Genomic DNA, 17,223 nt, shown 5'->3' with positions numbered 1-17,223 from the left:
GACCTCAATGTTGCATGACCCTTGACCTCCACATCAAGGCATTGAATTGACCAATGGTCTGTCTGAGTCCCCAACCCAGCACTCTACCCAAAAACTCAGTGGTTTGTCCTTTTGAGTGGGAACCGACAAGCAAGGAGGCTGAGGTGGACCGGTCCATTTCAGGAATGGGTTCCCTGACCACCCCCTTTGAAAGCGTCCAGTGGTCTGTCCCGTCTCTTAGTGCGTTGGTATGAAGGGGTGTGGTCTCCAGCAGGAAGACACACAGTAAAAATAAAGCCTGATTTTATATTAGGTTCTCAGTCTGTGTGTGTGTGTGTGTGTGTGTGTCTGTACACCACTCTCGGTAGGTGCAGCCTGTAGGCCACTCACATTCATTAAAAAGTAAAACATCTTAGTCCATCCTCCACAGAGGAGAAAAAAGAAATCTATAAAAAAATAAAAAATAAAAGCAGGAAAAAGTTAAATCCCACGTGGTTGTTTTATTTTTTAGTATCCGTTTTGTTCCCCAAGTCTAAAAAAAAATTAAGCATTCGTAATCGTTACAGCTTCCGTTTTTGTCCGTCATCGCAGCTGCGGGATTTTAGGAAAAATAAAAAAAACAGCTTTAGAAAAGCCTTCCTGGTTGCCAAGACAGTGTATGTGACTGAGGTCCAGCAAGTCCCACCCCCTCTGCCTCTCTCGCCACACTGAAGATGTCATCACTATGCGCCTGGTCCTCCGCTGTAGTGCAATAATGTGCTGTACGGTTCAGGCAGTCCCACCCCGCTGCCTGTGGGGGGGGGGGGGCGCTACAGCGGTCCGGCAGCGGCCTGCTGCAGCTCCTGAAAGGTATTGTCGAAGCAGCGCTTCAGGTCCGAGTAGGTCACCACCAGAACACTCTTCTCATCCCGAGACACTAAGCTGATCTTCTCAGGCACGCCCGCGTCCAGCTACACAGAGAGGGGAGGAGAATACTGGTAGACTAGTAGCCAGCTGGGCAACAAGACATACTGGAATAGACAGGTGGCTCACATGGAGAGAGGAGGGTGAGAAGAGAGGACTAGATGGAAAAGGGCATGGCAGAGGGAAATGAGGGGAAGGGCATAAGAAAAAAAAAAAAGGGGGGAAAAGTGAGAGAAAGAGAGAGAGATGCAGGGAGAGCTGGCATACTTTGTTGAGGCAGGAAACAATGTGGCTGAGGTCTATCCAGGGGGTTCCAGCCTCTGTCACCTGGTGGAACAGGTGGTCTCTGAACAGCTTCAGCAGGTAACGGTCCCCTGTCTCAGACCACGTATGGTCCTTCTGAAACCTGACACATTGGCAGAAGTGTGACATGAAGGTGAGAGTCAGTTGGTCAGATGTTCCAAATCCACTCCTAACGAAGTGGTTCAGTACTTACTCTGGTCTCTCGTTGATGGTGCCCAGTTTGGCCAACAGACGGAAGAGACGACCATTCTGGACCTCCTACAACAGATATAAAACTAAGTCATATAACAGTCTAACCAGGTTGTTTCTTGAAGAAGTCAGAGGCTAGGTAGTGCTGGCCAACTTCATTCAGCCGGCTGGTGTGTGATCGTGGCAAAGTTGATTTGACATTGTATAACACATCTCTGGGGCTAGTAGTAAATGGGACAATATTTTCATGTTACACATATTTTAGTTGCCTCATTAAATGCTTTCAATATTCATATATGAATTCTACCATTTAGTTGGCGTAAGTTATTGAAATTGGGAGCCATCGACATCTTTAAATATTGTCCGACGTACATAGATAATGTACGGATGGTCCCCAACTAGCCATAGCGATATGGAATGTCCAACCAAATTGACCATGGGCATTACGATTGGCTCGTGTGCAGCCAGCTGTAGGCATAGAATCTACAAGTGTCTGGAACTCTATTGGAGGGATGTGACACCATTCTTCCACAAGAAATTCCATAATTTGGTGTTTTGTTGATGGAAAAACGCTGTCTCAGGAGCCACTCCAGAATCTCCCATAAGTGTTCATTTGGGTTGAGATCTGGTGACTGAGACTCCTTTGACACCCCTCCTTCAAAGTCACTGAAATCTCTTCTAGCCAAAATAATGGGCTAATGGACATGTTTATACATGACCCTAATTAACTCAGGAACCACACCTGTGTGGAAGCACCTGCTTACAATATACTGTCTCCCTCATTTACTGAAGTGTTTCTTTTATTTTGGCAGTTACCTGTACCATACATACACAAAGAGTAAGAACAACCATTGGTGTTCAGAACAGTACTGATAACATGTAGACACACACAACTGACGGGCAGACAACAGTGTTGTGTTTGAAATGGACTGAAAAGTGGCATTTTCTGTTTAATGCTGAAGACTGCAGAACAGCTCACACACACACACACTACTCGGTTTCCTGATAGAAGCACCAAAACAAAACTCAAGAGTAGCGCTGCTGATGGGGTGTTAAGCAGTGGGGGGGGGGGGGGGGGGGGGTGGACAGTCCGCAGCCAGTGGTTTCACACCCCAGGTCTAAACCCAGAACAGGACAGCAGACGCTGTAGAGGCCAGAGGGGCCGCAGCACACAGAACATCCTGTATTTTCACACCCCCTCTCAACACCTCTCCTCACGTGACTTCCTTTCACCACCACTCCCACAGAGCAGAGATGGCATCACAAGTGTGTGTGTTAGTGTACCTTCGCCAGGTCCTCCTCGATGACATCATTCCTCATCTGTGATGCATCCAGCTGTGTGTAGAAGCGAGCTCCGATCATGGGCATGATGTCATTAACGCTGCGCAGCCTAGACTGCTCTGTCAACAGATACCTACAAACAGGTAGTGACTGAGTACTTGTGTCAGTGCAAACAGTGTATTCACTTGTATATCTGAGTGTGTTGTGGTTGTTGCAGATGACGGTGAGAAATGGCTTAGTGGAGGACCCGGTGTCGTCCTTTAAGGATGGGTTCTGTGTGTGTGTGTGTGTGTGTGTGTGTATGTTGTGTCAGTGTGTCTTACAGGATGAGGTTCTTGAGGTCTGATGAGTAGTTGATAGACACCAACTCCATGGCCTTCTGCAGGTTCTCTCTCTGAATGCCAGCCAGAGAGTTACAGGCCAGGGCCAACACCACCTTGCCCAGGGATATCAGGTCCGCTTGCTGCAAGCGCACACACACAGTTAACAGAACACACTACAGGCCAGGGCCAACACCACCTTGCCCAGGGATATCAGGTCCGCTTGCTGCAAGCGCACACACACAGTTAACAGAACACACTACAGCCAGGGGCCAACTCAACCATTTCAAAAAGGGAATCAGGCCAGCAAGTCAAAACTCAGAGCAAACACACACAGCACTAGCAGAGGCTCAAAATATACAATTGTGGTTACAAGACAGCTGATAGATTGTGTCCACAATATTGCTTGAGGAAGTAGATATTTGAAACATTTTTTCATGATGTAACACTAACGAAAACGAGAGCATGGCGGTTTTACTAGTCAGATTTGCAGGCAATTGATCAACCGTGGCGCTATCCATGGTGCTGAAACTCTGCATAGTAGGGTTGGGCGGTTCCAGATGTTCAAATCGTCATACCATCCTCTCATTCCGGGATTTACGGTATTACCAGTTTAGAACAAAGGGGGGGCCCCAAAAAATATTGGGAATGTTACCAGAATGATAACAAAATTAGCACATGTAATAGCGAGATTCCATGGAGGCTGCTAGCTAAACTGGGAAGCGTTCCACTAGATGTTGGAACATTGCAGAGGGGGACTTGCTTCCATTCAGCCACAAGAGCATCAGTGAGGTCAGGGACTGATGTTGGGAGATTAGGCCTGGCTCGCAGTCAGCGTTCCAATTCATCCCAAAAGTGTTCAATGGAGTTGATGTCAGGGCTCTGTGCAGGCCAGTCAAGTTCTTCCACATCCATCTCGAGAAACCCTTTCTGTACGGACCTCACTTTGTGCATGGGGCATTGTCATGCTGAAACAGGAAAGGGCCTTCCCCAAACTGTTGCCACAAAGATGGAGTCACAGAATCATCTAGAATGTCATTGTATACTGTAGTGTTAAGATTTCCCTTCACTGGAACTAAGGGGCCTAGCCCAAACCATGAAAAACAGCCCCAGACTATTATTCCTCCTCCACCAAACTTTACAGTTGGCACTATGCATTGGGGCAGGTAGCGTTCTCCTGGAATTCGCCAAATCTCGATTTGTCCATCGGGACTGCCAGATGAAGTGCGATTCATTACTCCAGAGAATGCGTTTCCACTGCTCCAGAGTCCAATAGCGGCGAGCTTTACAGCACTCCAGCCAATGCTTGGCACTGCGCATGGTGAGCTTAGGCTTGTTGCACTATATATACACAAAGGTATATGTGGGCACCCCTTCAAATTAGTGTATTTGGCTATTTTAGCCCCACCCAGTGTAGCTGGCTACATTCTTTATATGATAAACATTAGAAATATGATGGCCATGCATCATTCTTTGCAAAAAATGACTTCCTTTTTCATTGTACTCTCATTTCCCTGATCACTGTTGACTTTCAATATAAAACGCAACCCGTCAATACACACCTGGACTGCTCCCGCTTTCTCCCATTGTGCTATTTATAAACAAACACGTGACTGGCTCAACTGTTGTGGGGAACTACGGTAAGCTTCAAATGTAAAATAATGTGACAGGTGAAATGAAGAATGTGATCTGCTTTATCTCCTAATGTATTGCACAAGTTGACTGCAGGTATTTAATTAAAAAGTAGCTACAAATTGATTTTGAATAACTAAAAATAAATAATTTCAACAGTATTGAAAAACCGTCCGTGGCATTTTCCAAATAATCCGGTATACCGCCCAAGCCTAATCCATGGTGTGGAATATCTGCTACTAGATCTATTTGCTCGTTTGTTTAGCGGAGAATCTGATATTGTGGTCACTTTGTTACAGAGAACAAGTCGATAATCAAGGTAAAAATAGCCACAACAGTGTTCATTTCGCCTGCTAACCAGGTCCATGGAGGGAGAAAAGGAACAAGATACCTTGACATCTCAGTCAGAGGCTAAAACTCAATGTCATCTTCACTAGGCTGTAATAACAATATTTTACCCCCAAAAAAAATCGGCCAACGCGCTTCATAAACTAGGCTAAAATCAACAAGTGTGGTGACAGAACTCGAGTTGATTAAATTGCAACAGAAACCGTTAGATTCAGGATTCATGTGTACATTTCCCCATTTATAGAGGTATAATCAGGTCAGATTTTATTTGCACTGGTATTATGCTTTTAAAATTTCATTTGAACGGGAACAGCAGGATGACCAGGAGGGGCTTGCAATTTTCTCTGGAAAGAAATGGTTAGGTTTCCAGAAAATATGAAGGAAAAAAAATGGGAAAAAAAACACACTTGAAGCTGAACTAGGCCATGTTGTGCCAGACTGACACATGGGGGGGGGGGGGGGGGGGGGTTACTGTACCTGGTACTGTGGCATGAGGGTCACATGGTTGGTCTGACTGTTGTCAAACGTTAAGACATCAAACACCCCTACACAGTTCACTCGTAACCTGCAGGGAGAAAAAGGCGTGTTGAGTGTGTGTCAAACGTTAGCGGGATGTCAGCGTGTGTGTGGTTTCTCCCCTTTCTGAGAAAAGGAAGCCAGGACTAGTATAGAACTTCTGCTTTCACTGTAGTTTACAGTAAATAACCCAGCAGATACTATCAGCACTACAACACAAACATCAGGGGGCTTACAGACACATTGGTTTCTGCACAGTTCTCTAGCAAGGAACTCAGGACTAAACCAGAGACAGCAACTGTGACTGGTTCGAGGTTGCATGAAAAACACTTCAGTTTCTCTGACCACACTGCGTCACATTCAACATCGGTGTTTACACCTGGTTTCAGAGAATATGGATCTTGCTGGGATCCATAACGTTGGTCAGCAATGTGTCTGTGTGCGCGCGCACGATGCATGTCTGCGAGGTGTGTACCTGGTCTTGCCGGTGATGAGGATCTTGCTGGGGTCCATGACCCTACAGGCCAGACCAGCAGTGTGGATAGTTCTGAGGGCTGAGCTCAGCTGGACGATGTAGGCCCAGATCAGAGACTCGGGGAGCAGACCTGCGTGCTGCCGCGGTGGAGGGGGCTCGTGCTGTCCTACGGGGGGGGGGGGGGAAACAGGATACACGAAAGGAAAACAGACGAAACACATTGAGCAGGGTGTCCTACCAAAAAATATTTTTTTTGACCCATGGTTAAAATAAAATGTGTAGTTACGCCTAAGAAAACCAAATTGTCCAAACCTCATGTCTCGATCATAATCCATTCAAAAGTTATTAGAGTTCTTACCCTTGTAGGGTGGCCAGAATTACAGTGACTAAATCAATGGAGGCCAGAGGGGGGGGGGGAACTTGGAAACTAGCATTGCGTGTGAGCTAGGCTGGATGCTGTGTGAGAATTAAGGCTAAGTGACAAGCTCACCGTCAAACTCATCTTTCTTCTCCAATCCAGAGGACAAAAAACAAGGAGGTAAGACATATAGATTGAGACATGGCATGTAGCTAGTATTTTCTTATTTGGAGTATACGTTTCTCATATTAAATGCGAAATGTGTTATTTTTCACAAAAAACAAGCGCATGTCAGCGGAGCACTGAGTGTATCACAAGCTTTTTATTTGACATTTAATTGAGTTCATGTTAATTTGGCTTTTTGCAAAAACAACTTTGCAGATAACCACCACAACATGGAAAATCCTCAAGTCGCTGCGAGAAAGCGCCACCGGTGCTTATTTTCAGATGTGTTACGTTTCGAAATTAGACTTTTTGGATATAAATGTTGATGTTGTTAGAGAAAGACCCCAATGAACGATTCAGAACATGAAGAGTCATTTGTCTTGGTAAAATGGATTTTACAACATAAGGAAGTGAAATCATCAAAGCACATTTTCACCAACTCTGGGCACTCTGCACTCTGCACACCCTACATTGAGGCTTTCCAATAAAAGGGTTTAAGAAACAAAATGGTATCAACTTGACAGCAAATGTCAGATGCTTACTTCACAAACACCCAGTTGTTGAACACTTGAGGTGTTGCTGTAGTGCGATAGAGTTGCAGAGCTATTAGTATGACCCTTAGTGTTGCTGTATGGCCACAGAGGGGTGTTGTAGTGTGACAGTAATACTGACAGTTAAACACTTGTTGCCGTGAGGTCAGAAAATCAGAGGTTCTGCTTCCTCTGGCTGTGTCCATCCTATAGCAGGTAGTTGGGCCTGGCTGGTAGTACCAGTCTCAGGATCACTTTCAGCCACAGCTTCCCCTGACTACAGCAACATACCCTTACCGTCACACAGACCAACAACTGTCAGTGCTGGAACACCCCACTCCTCCCCACCACCCTCACACAGAAACCATCCACACTGGCAAGCGCACTGGTTTCGGTTAGGAAAATGTGGCGCCAGACATTTTGACTAGCAACATTTTAATTTACCGGACATTTGAGAAGGTTTACCAGACTAATGCATTGGGTGCGTAACCTGATTAGGGCGTCCACCCACTGTGCTCAGAATGACAGAAATCACATTTAGAATATGGTCATTCATATTACCAGAACATGCCAGTGGAGAATGCAATGATGTGCAGTCCTTCTTATCCAATTCTGATGTCACTTTGAACATGTTAGAACAACTGCCCACATGTACATTTTCCTCAGCCAACAAGACGAGTAAAGAACAGAAAAATCACTAGCCCATGTCAATCTACTATATCAATCTATACTATTGGCCAGCTTGTCGAGAAAGTAATGGCCTATGTAATAGGATCCTTTATAGCAAGGTAAGATATACCTCAATATGTACGAAAACATTCAGGTTTCAAGCAATTAAGAGTATGATATCGAAATGCATACTGCCGTGTGACACGCTGATGAAGCCTGACTTTCATTGCCATTTGATGACGCATTCAAAACAACTCGGAAGTGCGTCGGAAGGGGAGTGTGTTGGCATAAGTACGGGGGGGGGGGGGGGGGGGGGTCGGAATCAGTAGGGAAGGGTGGGGGGGGACTCACCCCACTTCCTCTTGGTGAAGTAGGAGTCTGCCGCAGGGTCGTTGAAGTGCCTGCTGAACATGGTCTCTGCTCCCGCATGGAAGTCATAGGAGAACACCAACGCTGAGAGAAACAGGAGGTTATCATGGGGCTTCTTAAGGATCAAACAGACTCATACAAAAACCAATGTATACACAAACGCACATACAACATGGGGGGGACATAGACCCGCCCCACCCACACACACGACTCACAGTGATCACCAAAGGCCTTGGTGGTGAAGACCTCCCTCAGGGTAACAGAGTTGGACTGCTGGATCTTCTTCCACATGTCCACCAGCATCATACACTTGGTGTTCACCAGCCTGAAACCTGGACGCACACAAGACATTCAAAGATGACCACTCAAGATTCCTTCTATTTTCAAAGGCTGAAAGAAAATACATCCCATACCAAATATATGATAATTTAAAATTGTGTGTGTGTTCATCTTGTGTCATACGAGCAACTCACCATGTATCCTCCTCAGGCAGTACGGCAGGTCGTCCTTGCTGTTGACAGCCTTGTAGCAGGAAGTGATGTAGCTGAAGTTGCTGGTCTTCTGCAGGCGGTTGGGAGGGGGGACAGGCTCCAGGGGAAACAGGCTGTGGTAGCTGTCCACCTCAGATGGAACACCTGGGACAGGGATACACGGCATGACGACACACCAGCACACAAACAGAGCCAAAATAACTACATCAGTTGGCACGCATCTTAAGTTACAAGTTTTGACGCTTGAACAACTTGAGAATGTTCTACAAACAAACTAGTGTGACTATTTGTGTGTGAACTGTCAGGAATACTAAAGACAACGACACGTTTCAGGATGCGATTCTCACTTTCAGTCTGCAGTGAAACCCCAAATCGACAGAGGCCATACCATCAATACAACGCCAATAACAGCCCCCACCTCGGTTGAGCCAATCAGGGAAGGGATGCTTTACCTGTGTTCTCTGACTGGTCAAGCTGAGCCATGGTAATCAGATGTCTGTTAATCAGCTCCTAGAGGGAACCACAGGAAATGACATCAGCGATCAACACTGACATCACAGCACAGAGGGAGATTGGAGGATTAGAACACAGACAGACACACTTTAATATGGAGACATGGCAAACAGAAATGGAAACAGAGTGGGTGTTTCAGACAGAAAGAACCAGGTGGAGGAAGAGAGGGTGGGCGTACCTGTCGGAGCTCATCAGCCATGAAGAAGGACGGGGCGTTGGCTTTGGGCTGCATGTAGGCCACGTGGGGAGCAGTGGGGGGGTAGATGTGGTAGGTAGGAAACACCTGCACAGAAACACATTTAACGACTGCACTTCCTATTTATGGAGTATTTACAACTAATAGGTCATGCTGTCAGTAAGAGCAGACTAAATGGAACGTACCATCCCGGCCATGGGAGCGGGGGTGTTATCAGTGTAGAAATAGGTGGTCCCCCCCACCGTCTCCTTCTGGATGATGTGGGCCCCCTGGTCAGACACACTGGTGGGCACCATGTAGTTGGCTGGGTTGGGGTTGTTGGGGTTGGGTGTGTGGCTACGCCGGCGAGGGGCAGGTGAGGTTTGGGGGGTGATTTTAGGGGAGTGGAGGGGGGTGGACCCCGCAGAGAGAGACATCCCTGTATGGGGGATACCAGAGAGGGTGTGTTAAACAGAGGTACAGAGTTCATTGGAGTACCTCCGTACATTGTTATGACTATCTGGTGACTAAGGTGGAATTCATCATGGCAGGGATTTACTTGAATAATACATTGTTGTTTTCTATAGAGCATCTCCACTGTATGGAGTCAACTCACTTGGCTAGCCAGGAGAACAATGGAAGGCGACATCAATAGAGAACCTTTACACTGCAAACTCACTCACCCTGACAACCTGGCATATCCATGATATAGTGCAAACGGAGAAAAACTAGAAGTGTTCTAAGTTAGAATTAAGTGGCTTTTTTTGTAGTGGATGGCTCACCAGGTGCAAGGGCGGTGGAGCTGCTGGGGCCGAGGTGGGGGAAGAGGGGCGATGGGAAGGCCGGACCACTGGACTGGACCATAGTGGCCATGCGGGGAACCCCCTTAGGGATGAACTCATTGGCTGTAGGGTTAGGACCCTGGAGAGGGAGAGAACGAGAGATGCATAACCCTAGGATTATATTTCATTGTTCTTCTTGCCTTCATCAGATATTCTATTTGTTTTATGTTATGTATATTTTCCTTATATGCGGATTTGGCTTCATCACAGTTTACAACAAAAACAAACAGTGACCAGATGTTGTAATCTAGAGAAACGCACACAAAACGAACCACAACGGATGGGTTTAGGTTTGACCATTTTCCCCCTTAGGAGCTCAAACACTCAATAGACATTTGAAGCTCAAACTCTTCCCCTTGGTTGACGACCACACCAGGAACCTGGGTAGCGGTGCTCACCTTTCTCCTTTGTGATATGCTCAGAGCACCAAAGTCACTGAAGAGTGAAGAAATGGGGGAATTCCCTGGATCTGGAAGAGGACATAGAGGGAGAGGGAATGAAGACTGTGTTGTCCACGGAGAGTTTTCCATCGACCCACAACTCTGACCTGGTCCACCCGCCAGGGTTCCATGGAATAGATCTGTCAGTGATTTCATGGGTGTTCCAATCAAAGAGTTAGAAATTGTACCAATTATAATTCTACAGTTATTAGTTTCAAAGATCTGTTATAGTCCAGTGGATCCCAACAGCAGTCCTCGAGAACCCCAAACATACCTGCTTCAACTCATTGAGAGCCTGATAATTAGTTGACAAGTTGAATCAGATGTGCTTGTACTGTTGGGGGTACTTGAGGACCGGAGTTGGGAACCACTGAGCTATTCCATGAAGTTTCCTCTAGGTACTGGGTTCTTACCGTGAGCGCTGTGGCTGAAGTTCTTGGCACCGTCGTCAAGGAGACTGGGAGAACTGCTGCTGTTGGTGATTCTCTACACAACAACAAAACAGATGCTTACATTTTTTATTAAGTATCTTAGTTACCTAGCTACCATATTCTAGCAAAGACCGCAGCCCTGATGTTCCCAAAAGGAACCAGTCTGTAGCAAAAATAATTCCCATTAGAAGCCACTGGATCTGCATCACTAGCTGGTGGTCTGACTTCAGCATAGGTGTATGCACCTGGTCAAATTGTAGATACAATACTGCTGTATCCCATTAGTGATCTGCCGGGTTTGACTATCAGAAGGGACTTTCCTCAGCAGGGTAGGAGAATTAAGGTTAGCTAAAATGCAAAAAGTGTCCCCGACACCACTCGAAAATATGTACACTGAAAAATAAACACAACATGGAACAACTTCAAAGATTTGACCGAGTTTGAGTTCATGAGGAAATCAGTCATTTGGAATAGATTCTTTAGGGCCTAATCTATGGATTTCACATGACTGGGAATACAGATATGCATCTGTAGGGGCGTGGATCAGAAAACCAGTCAGACTCTGGTGTGACCACCATTTGCCACATGCAGCACGACATCTTTGCATAGAGTTGATCAGGCTGTTGGATTATGGCCTATGGAATGTTGTCCCACTCCTATTCAATGACTGTGCGAAGTTGCTGGATATTGGCAGGAACTGGAACACACGTCGATCCAGAGCATCCCAAACATGCTCAACTGGTGACATGTCTGGTGAGTATGCAGGCCATGGAAGAACTGGGACATTTTCAACTTCCTGGAATTGTGTACAGATCCTTACGACATGGGGCTATGCCTTATGCTGAAACATAAGCTGGTGGCACAATGGGCTTCAGGATCTCGTAATGTTATCTCTGTGCATTCAAATTGCCATCAATAAAATGCAATTGTGTTTGTTGTCCGTAGCTTATGCCTGCCCATACCATAACGCCACCACCACGGCACTCTGTTCACAACAGCAAACCACTCGCCCACATGACCCCATACACACTGTGTATAATCTTCCCGATACCGTTAAAACTGGGATTCATTCATGACACTTCTCCAGTGTGCCAGTGGCCATCAAAGGTGAGTATTTGCCCACTGAAGTCTGTTACGACACTGGAACTGCAGTCAGGTCAAGACCCTGGTGAGGACGACGAGCATGCAGAGGAGTTTCCCTGAAAAGGGTTTTTGAAAATTTGTGCAGAAATTATTTGGTTGTGTAAACCTAGCTTTATCAGCTGTCCAAGGTGGCTTGTCGCAGACCATCACGCAGCTGAAAAAGCCAGATGTGGAGGCCCCGGGCTAGTGTGGTTACACATGGTCTGCGGTTGTGAGGCCAAATTCTCTAAAATGACGTTCAAGGTGGCTTATTGAAAAGAAATGAACATTCAATTCTCTGGCGGGCATTCCTGCAGTCAGCGTGCCAATTGCAAGCTTCCTCAAAACATGAGACATCTGTGGCAGTGCAGTGTGCCAAAACTGCACATTTTAGAGTGGCCTTTTATTGCCCCCAGCACAAGGTGCACCTATGTAATGATCATGCTGTTTAATCAGCTTCTTGATATGTCACACCTGTCAGGTGGGTGGATTATCTTGGCAAAGGAGAAATGCTCACTAACAGGGACATATACAAAAATGTGCACAAAATTGAGCGAAATAAGCTTTTTGCACTTATGGAACATTTCCGGGATATTTTATTTCAGCTCATGAAAACAACACTGTTGCGTCTTTATTTTTGTTCAGCGTAGATACAACCAGGCCTGCCCTGAGAACAGTCTTGGTTTCCACTAATGTGATTCTGCTAAAACCTGCATAATTGCTTGATTGAAATAAATAAACACCTAGCACTACATAATTATCCGATTTTCTTTAGGTCAGATACTTGGGACTAGTGTTGGGGAGACATCTACTCCAAATAACACGATATAATCGTTTTGTGCCGTTAATGACTAAATAATGCCAGCCTGTGCAATTTGTGCTAATTCACAATTTTATACTCATTAAATAATCATTGTTTGGCAGGAAAATAAATAAGGCTTAGTTATTTCATTTTCAACATATTGATAAAGTCTAGTTAAATAAAATCAGTTAGGCAAGTCAGTTAAGAACAAATTCGTATTTACAATGACGGCCTACCCCGGCCAAACCCTCCCTAAACCCGGACGACGCTGGGCCAATCGTGCGCTGCCCTATGAGCCTCCCGATTACGGCCAGTTGTGATACAGCCCAGGATCGAACCAGGGTCTATAGTGACGCCTCTAGCACTGTGATGCAGTGCCTTAGACTGCTGCGCCACTCGGGAACCCCGCACAGTTGATGTTAAAGTTCAAATAGAGTATAATCTTGCACATCACAATATATTGTCAATGTCAAATATCACGATATTCGATTTAATCATGAAATTGGCCAAACCCTACTAGGACGTTCCTACCCTAAACCATTTTAAAAATGTCAACTTCAATAGGCTAGGGACGTCCCAAGGATCCCTGATAGCACAGATCACTGTCTTTAGACCAGTACTGAACCAGACTTTCTGATAAACATACAAGAATAAGTTCACCTCTACCACATCAGCCAAGTAGCACTATTATTCAGTATTTGACCCTACTACAGATCTAAAGATGGTACCTGAACACTTGAGTAAAATGACAAATCATATATACACATACATAAAACTAACAAGAATTTCAAAGTCACTTTGAAACAAAAGTAGGCATCTGTCGGGTCAGTACTGTTTAGTTGGATTCTGAGGCTGGTCGTACCTGCATGATAGAGTATTTAGACTCTGCCGGGCTCCCGAAGCCGTTGACCCCGATGAAGCTGCTGCTGAAGTAGGAGTTGGTCAGATTGGCGTCGCTCAGGGACCCGCTCTCCATCCCAGGGACTGTAGAGGACAGAGACAATGGGTTCAGAATCAGCCGCCTGCTTCTACTACACAGGGTCTGGGTGGTCCTGGTAAACGTCATATTCTATGTTTGAAAAACATTATGAGTCAGTCAATATATGTCATACAGACTAACATATCACCCTTATAAAGAATGGCAGGGTTCTCGTTAATTGAATGGTTGTGTGATGCAAAATGCATGTAATACACATACGTGTCTATGAACTAATGTTGTAGTCATGAGGCCATAGATTGTCTTCATTTACAGGACAATTACAGATGAGTAGCCAATCAGCACGCTTCTTGAGAAGATGTAAACACTTCAACTTTATCCAGTTTCCCAACTTGTGTGCACAAATTATAATATCCACCTTGCAACGGAACACGTGGCATTGTGCAGAGTTAAATAAAATACAGCTGTGGTGGTTGAATTATTTTGCAAGTGATGATGCTAACTAGTTAGTAACTAAGTAAATTGACTTCACTGCAGCAGATGTTTGGTTAGCATGCAAGCTAGCTAGTCACCTTAAGCATGAAGACAAGCATCATAAAATGCCTCGCTTCCAAAACGATACACGCATTACTAACTATAGTAGTTACCTAATGCAAGAAGAGCGCAAACGTTAATTTGCCGTTAACTTTATTTTTTCCGCCAGAATAACTTTTCTAACCATAGCCATCTAACGTTAGCTAGCTAACGTTACATTAGCCAATGATTGTCTGAATTTGCCCACTGATCTCTTGTAGCTGTCAAATACAAAAACACTCAAATTGTTAACTAAATGCATTTATTGAAGGAGCTCAAACTCTGGACGAAAAGCTTAGCGCTCAGACACTTTAATTAGTTATGCTTCAAAAACATGTTTAACCCACGCTGTTTTGGGGGGGGAAAGAGGCCTCAAAGAATCCCCGGGCTCAATGTTAACAAAGCCCCTCACACGCCCAAAAAGCAACAACCACCGATGAGGCTGTACTAGGCCCTGTCGTATAGGACGGGTACAAACAGACGAAGTATACTCACTGGTTAACATCTGTCCCTCCAGAGCCGTGCCTGCAGGCCCCAGAGAGTCGCCCTTTTTGGGGACGTTCGGTACCCCAACCGGGCAGGCCGGGGGTGCACTAAGCGGATACGTCACGGATCCTCCAGACATGGATAAAGGGACAGGGCTTGCTCCACTGTGAAGGGACATGCTTGCCATGGACGGCTCCTCATGCAAAAACTGACACTCGTCCCCATAAAAGCAAGTCTTATCCTTTGCGTAGTATCGGCAGAACTTCACCTTGACGCAGGGTATTCCGACACCCCCGAGCGGAGCAGCTGAAGCTGGGAGTCCACTGTTCATGACACCGCTGCTGCCGCCGGAAGATATTCAAACATAGAGACGTCGATTGCTAGGTTGCTTACTCTCGAGTAAGGTTCGTAATGTCAATGCAAAGCGATATGCAACAGCAAATATGTTTTGTCCAAGCTTAAAATGACATTACTCACATTATCCGACTAGAAGACAAATAATTAAGATAACTAATGGCATTGCGTTTGACAAATCCTGGTCGCTGTTGTCGCTATTCATGTAGCTAGCTAGCCAGCCCGTTGTTTAGCCTCGTTCACGCTGCTGTTGTTGTTTTTCGGCTCTCTGGCTAGCTACTCCGCTTTAAAAAAAAAAAAAAAAAGTGGCTTGTTCATTTCGCCGATTCAGTTGCAAAACTTTTCTTAAAATGGAAGCAAACGAAACGGGGAGGGACCTACCTGAATGTGTCCAATAGAAACTCTAATTTTGCTCTGTTTGCGTCCGTTTGGTTCTTAAACGGTTTCCGAAATGAATAGACCCCAGTTAGCATTGCATTATGGGAAGCTTGCAAGCTTTTAACGTTACGGCAAAAGCCAGCTGCGTTTGGAGCGGCTTTGAGGGACAGACTCAGTTCGTAGCTGTTGGTCTGTGGACAAAACCAACGATTTCCAATACAGAAAGTCGTCATCCAAACCCAGTCATACGGTTATAGGCTTTGCAGTCGTGCTTGAGATGAGTGCACGTGCCGTTTGATATTACACCTCTGTGATGTAGCAAACCACAGATGTCACAATGTAGCAAGCTTAATATTTCGCTTCGGTCTGTAATATTGTAGCATCACAGTATCCCCTTGACATTTCATCAATCATTGGATTACTCGTGATTTGTATTACGTTGGCAACTATGAAAGTATACTGAACAAAAATATAAACGCAACGTGTAAAGTGTTGGCCCTATGTTTCATAAGCTTAAATAAAATATCCCAGAAATGTTCCATATGCACCAAAAGCTTATGTTAAAAAATGTGTTCACAAATGTGTTTACATTCCTGTTAGTGAGCGTTTTTCCTTTGCCACGACACAGGTGCACAATAAAAGGGGACAATAAAAGGCCACTCTAAAATGTGCAGTTTTGTCACACAACACAATGATACAGATGTCTCAAGTTTTGAGGTCCACCAGAGAATTGACATTTTTTCCCTGCCACTGGCTTCCCAGTGGGTGGGCCTGACTCCCAAATGGGTGGGCCTATGCCCTCACAGGTCTACCCAAGGCTGTGCCACTGTCCAGTCAAATCAAATGTTATTTGTCACATGTGCCGAATACAACAGGTGTAGTCCTTACAGTGAAATGTTTACTTACAAGCCCTTAACCAACAATACAGTTTTAAGAAAATACCTAAAAAAAAAGTAAGAGAGAAGAATAACAAATAATTCAAGAGCAGCAGTAAAATAACAATAGCGGGGCTATATACTATATACAGGCGGTACAGAGTCAATGTGCGGGGGCACTGGTGTTGAGGTAATATGTACATGTAGGTAGAGTGACTATGCATAGATGATAACAGAGAGTAGCAGCAGTGTAGGGGGGCAATGCAAATAGTCTGGGTAGCCATTTGATTAGATGTCGTGAAATCCATAGATTAAGGCAACATTTATTTATTTCAATTGACTGATTTCCTTATATTAACTGTAACTCAGTAAAATCGTTGGAATTGTTGCATGTTGCATTTATATTTTTGTTCAGTATAATAACTTGATAAAGAATGTATGTAAAATAAAGGATGTGAGCTCCTGCCAAAGTCAAGCACTGGCCGCCTACAATAATAATGTTATTATCAGAGGTAACATAGTAAGCGTGAATCTGGGACACTCAAGTTAATATGATATGTTATGTTTGGTATGGTTACATAAGACAGAAGAATCTCACCATGGACAACTTTAGCATTTTAGCTAATTAGCAACTTTTCAACTACTTGGTATGTTAGCTAACCCTTCCCCTAACCTTAAAACCCTTTAACTTAACTCCTAACCGTAACCTTAACCCTAACCCCCTAGCCTAGCTAACGTTAGCCAGCTAGCTAATATTAGCCACAACT

General features: G+C 45.0%; 1 protein-coding gene across 3 annotated transcripts; it reads right to left on the bottom strand.

The window, feature by feature from the left end:
• Positions 1–454: 454 nt before the first annotated feature.
• LOC120050978 (PAN2-PAN3 deadenylation complex subunit pan3-like) lies at positions 455–15,457 on the bottom strand. Of its 3 annotated transcripts, none has more exons than XM_038997531.1 (18): positions 14,859–15,457; positions 13,716–13,837; positions 10,912–10,984; positions 10,457–10,638; positions 9,999–10,137; positions 9,423–9,655; positions 9,220–9,324; positions 8,981–9,038; positions 8,511–8,672; positions 8,253–8,369; positions 8,020–8,121; positions 5,947–6,112; positions 5,433–5,520; positions 2,979–3,118; positions 2,659–2,788; positions 1,379–1,443; positions 1,150–1,288; positions 455–929 (listed from the first exon to the last, which is right to left on the bottom strand). In XM_038997531.1, the coding sequence occupies exons 1-18, from the start codon at positions 15,178–15,180 to the stop codon at positions 789–791; spliced, it is 2,484 nt and encodes an 827-aa protein (XP_038853459.1). In that variant the 5' UTR covers positions 15,181–15,457; the 3' UTR covers positions 455–788. The 3 variants fall into 3 exon arrangements, with proteins under 3 accessions (XP_038853459.1, XP_038853461.1, XP_038853462.1); XM_038997533.1 differs by having other exon boundaries at positions 789–929; positions 10,457–10,527; positions 14,859–15,180; XM_038997534.1 differs by lacking the exons at positions 455–929; positions 1,150–1,288; positions 1,379–1,443; positions 2,659–2,788 and having other exon boundaries at positions 3,035–3,201.
• Between the last annotated feature and the right edge of the window lie 1,766 nt (positions 15,458–17,223).

This window comes from Salvelinus namaycush, chromosome 7 (genome assembly GCF_016432855.1).
Source record: "Salvelinus namaycush isolate Seneca chromosome 7, SaNama_1.0, whole genome shotgun sequence".
Classification (NCBI taxonomy): Eukaryota; Metazoa; Chordata; class Actinopteri; order Salmoniformes; family Salmonidae; genus Salvelinus; species Salvelinus namaycush.
The sequence above is the reverse complement of the archived record's forward strand: the minus strand, read 5'-3'. Positions and strand labels throughout refer to the sequence as shown.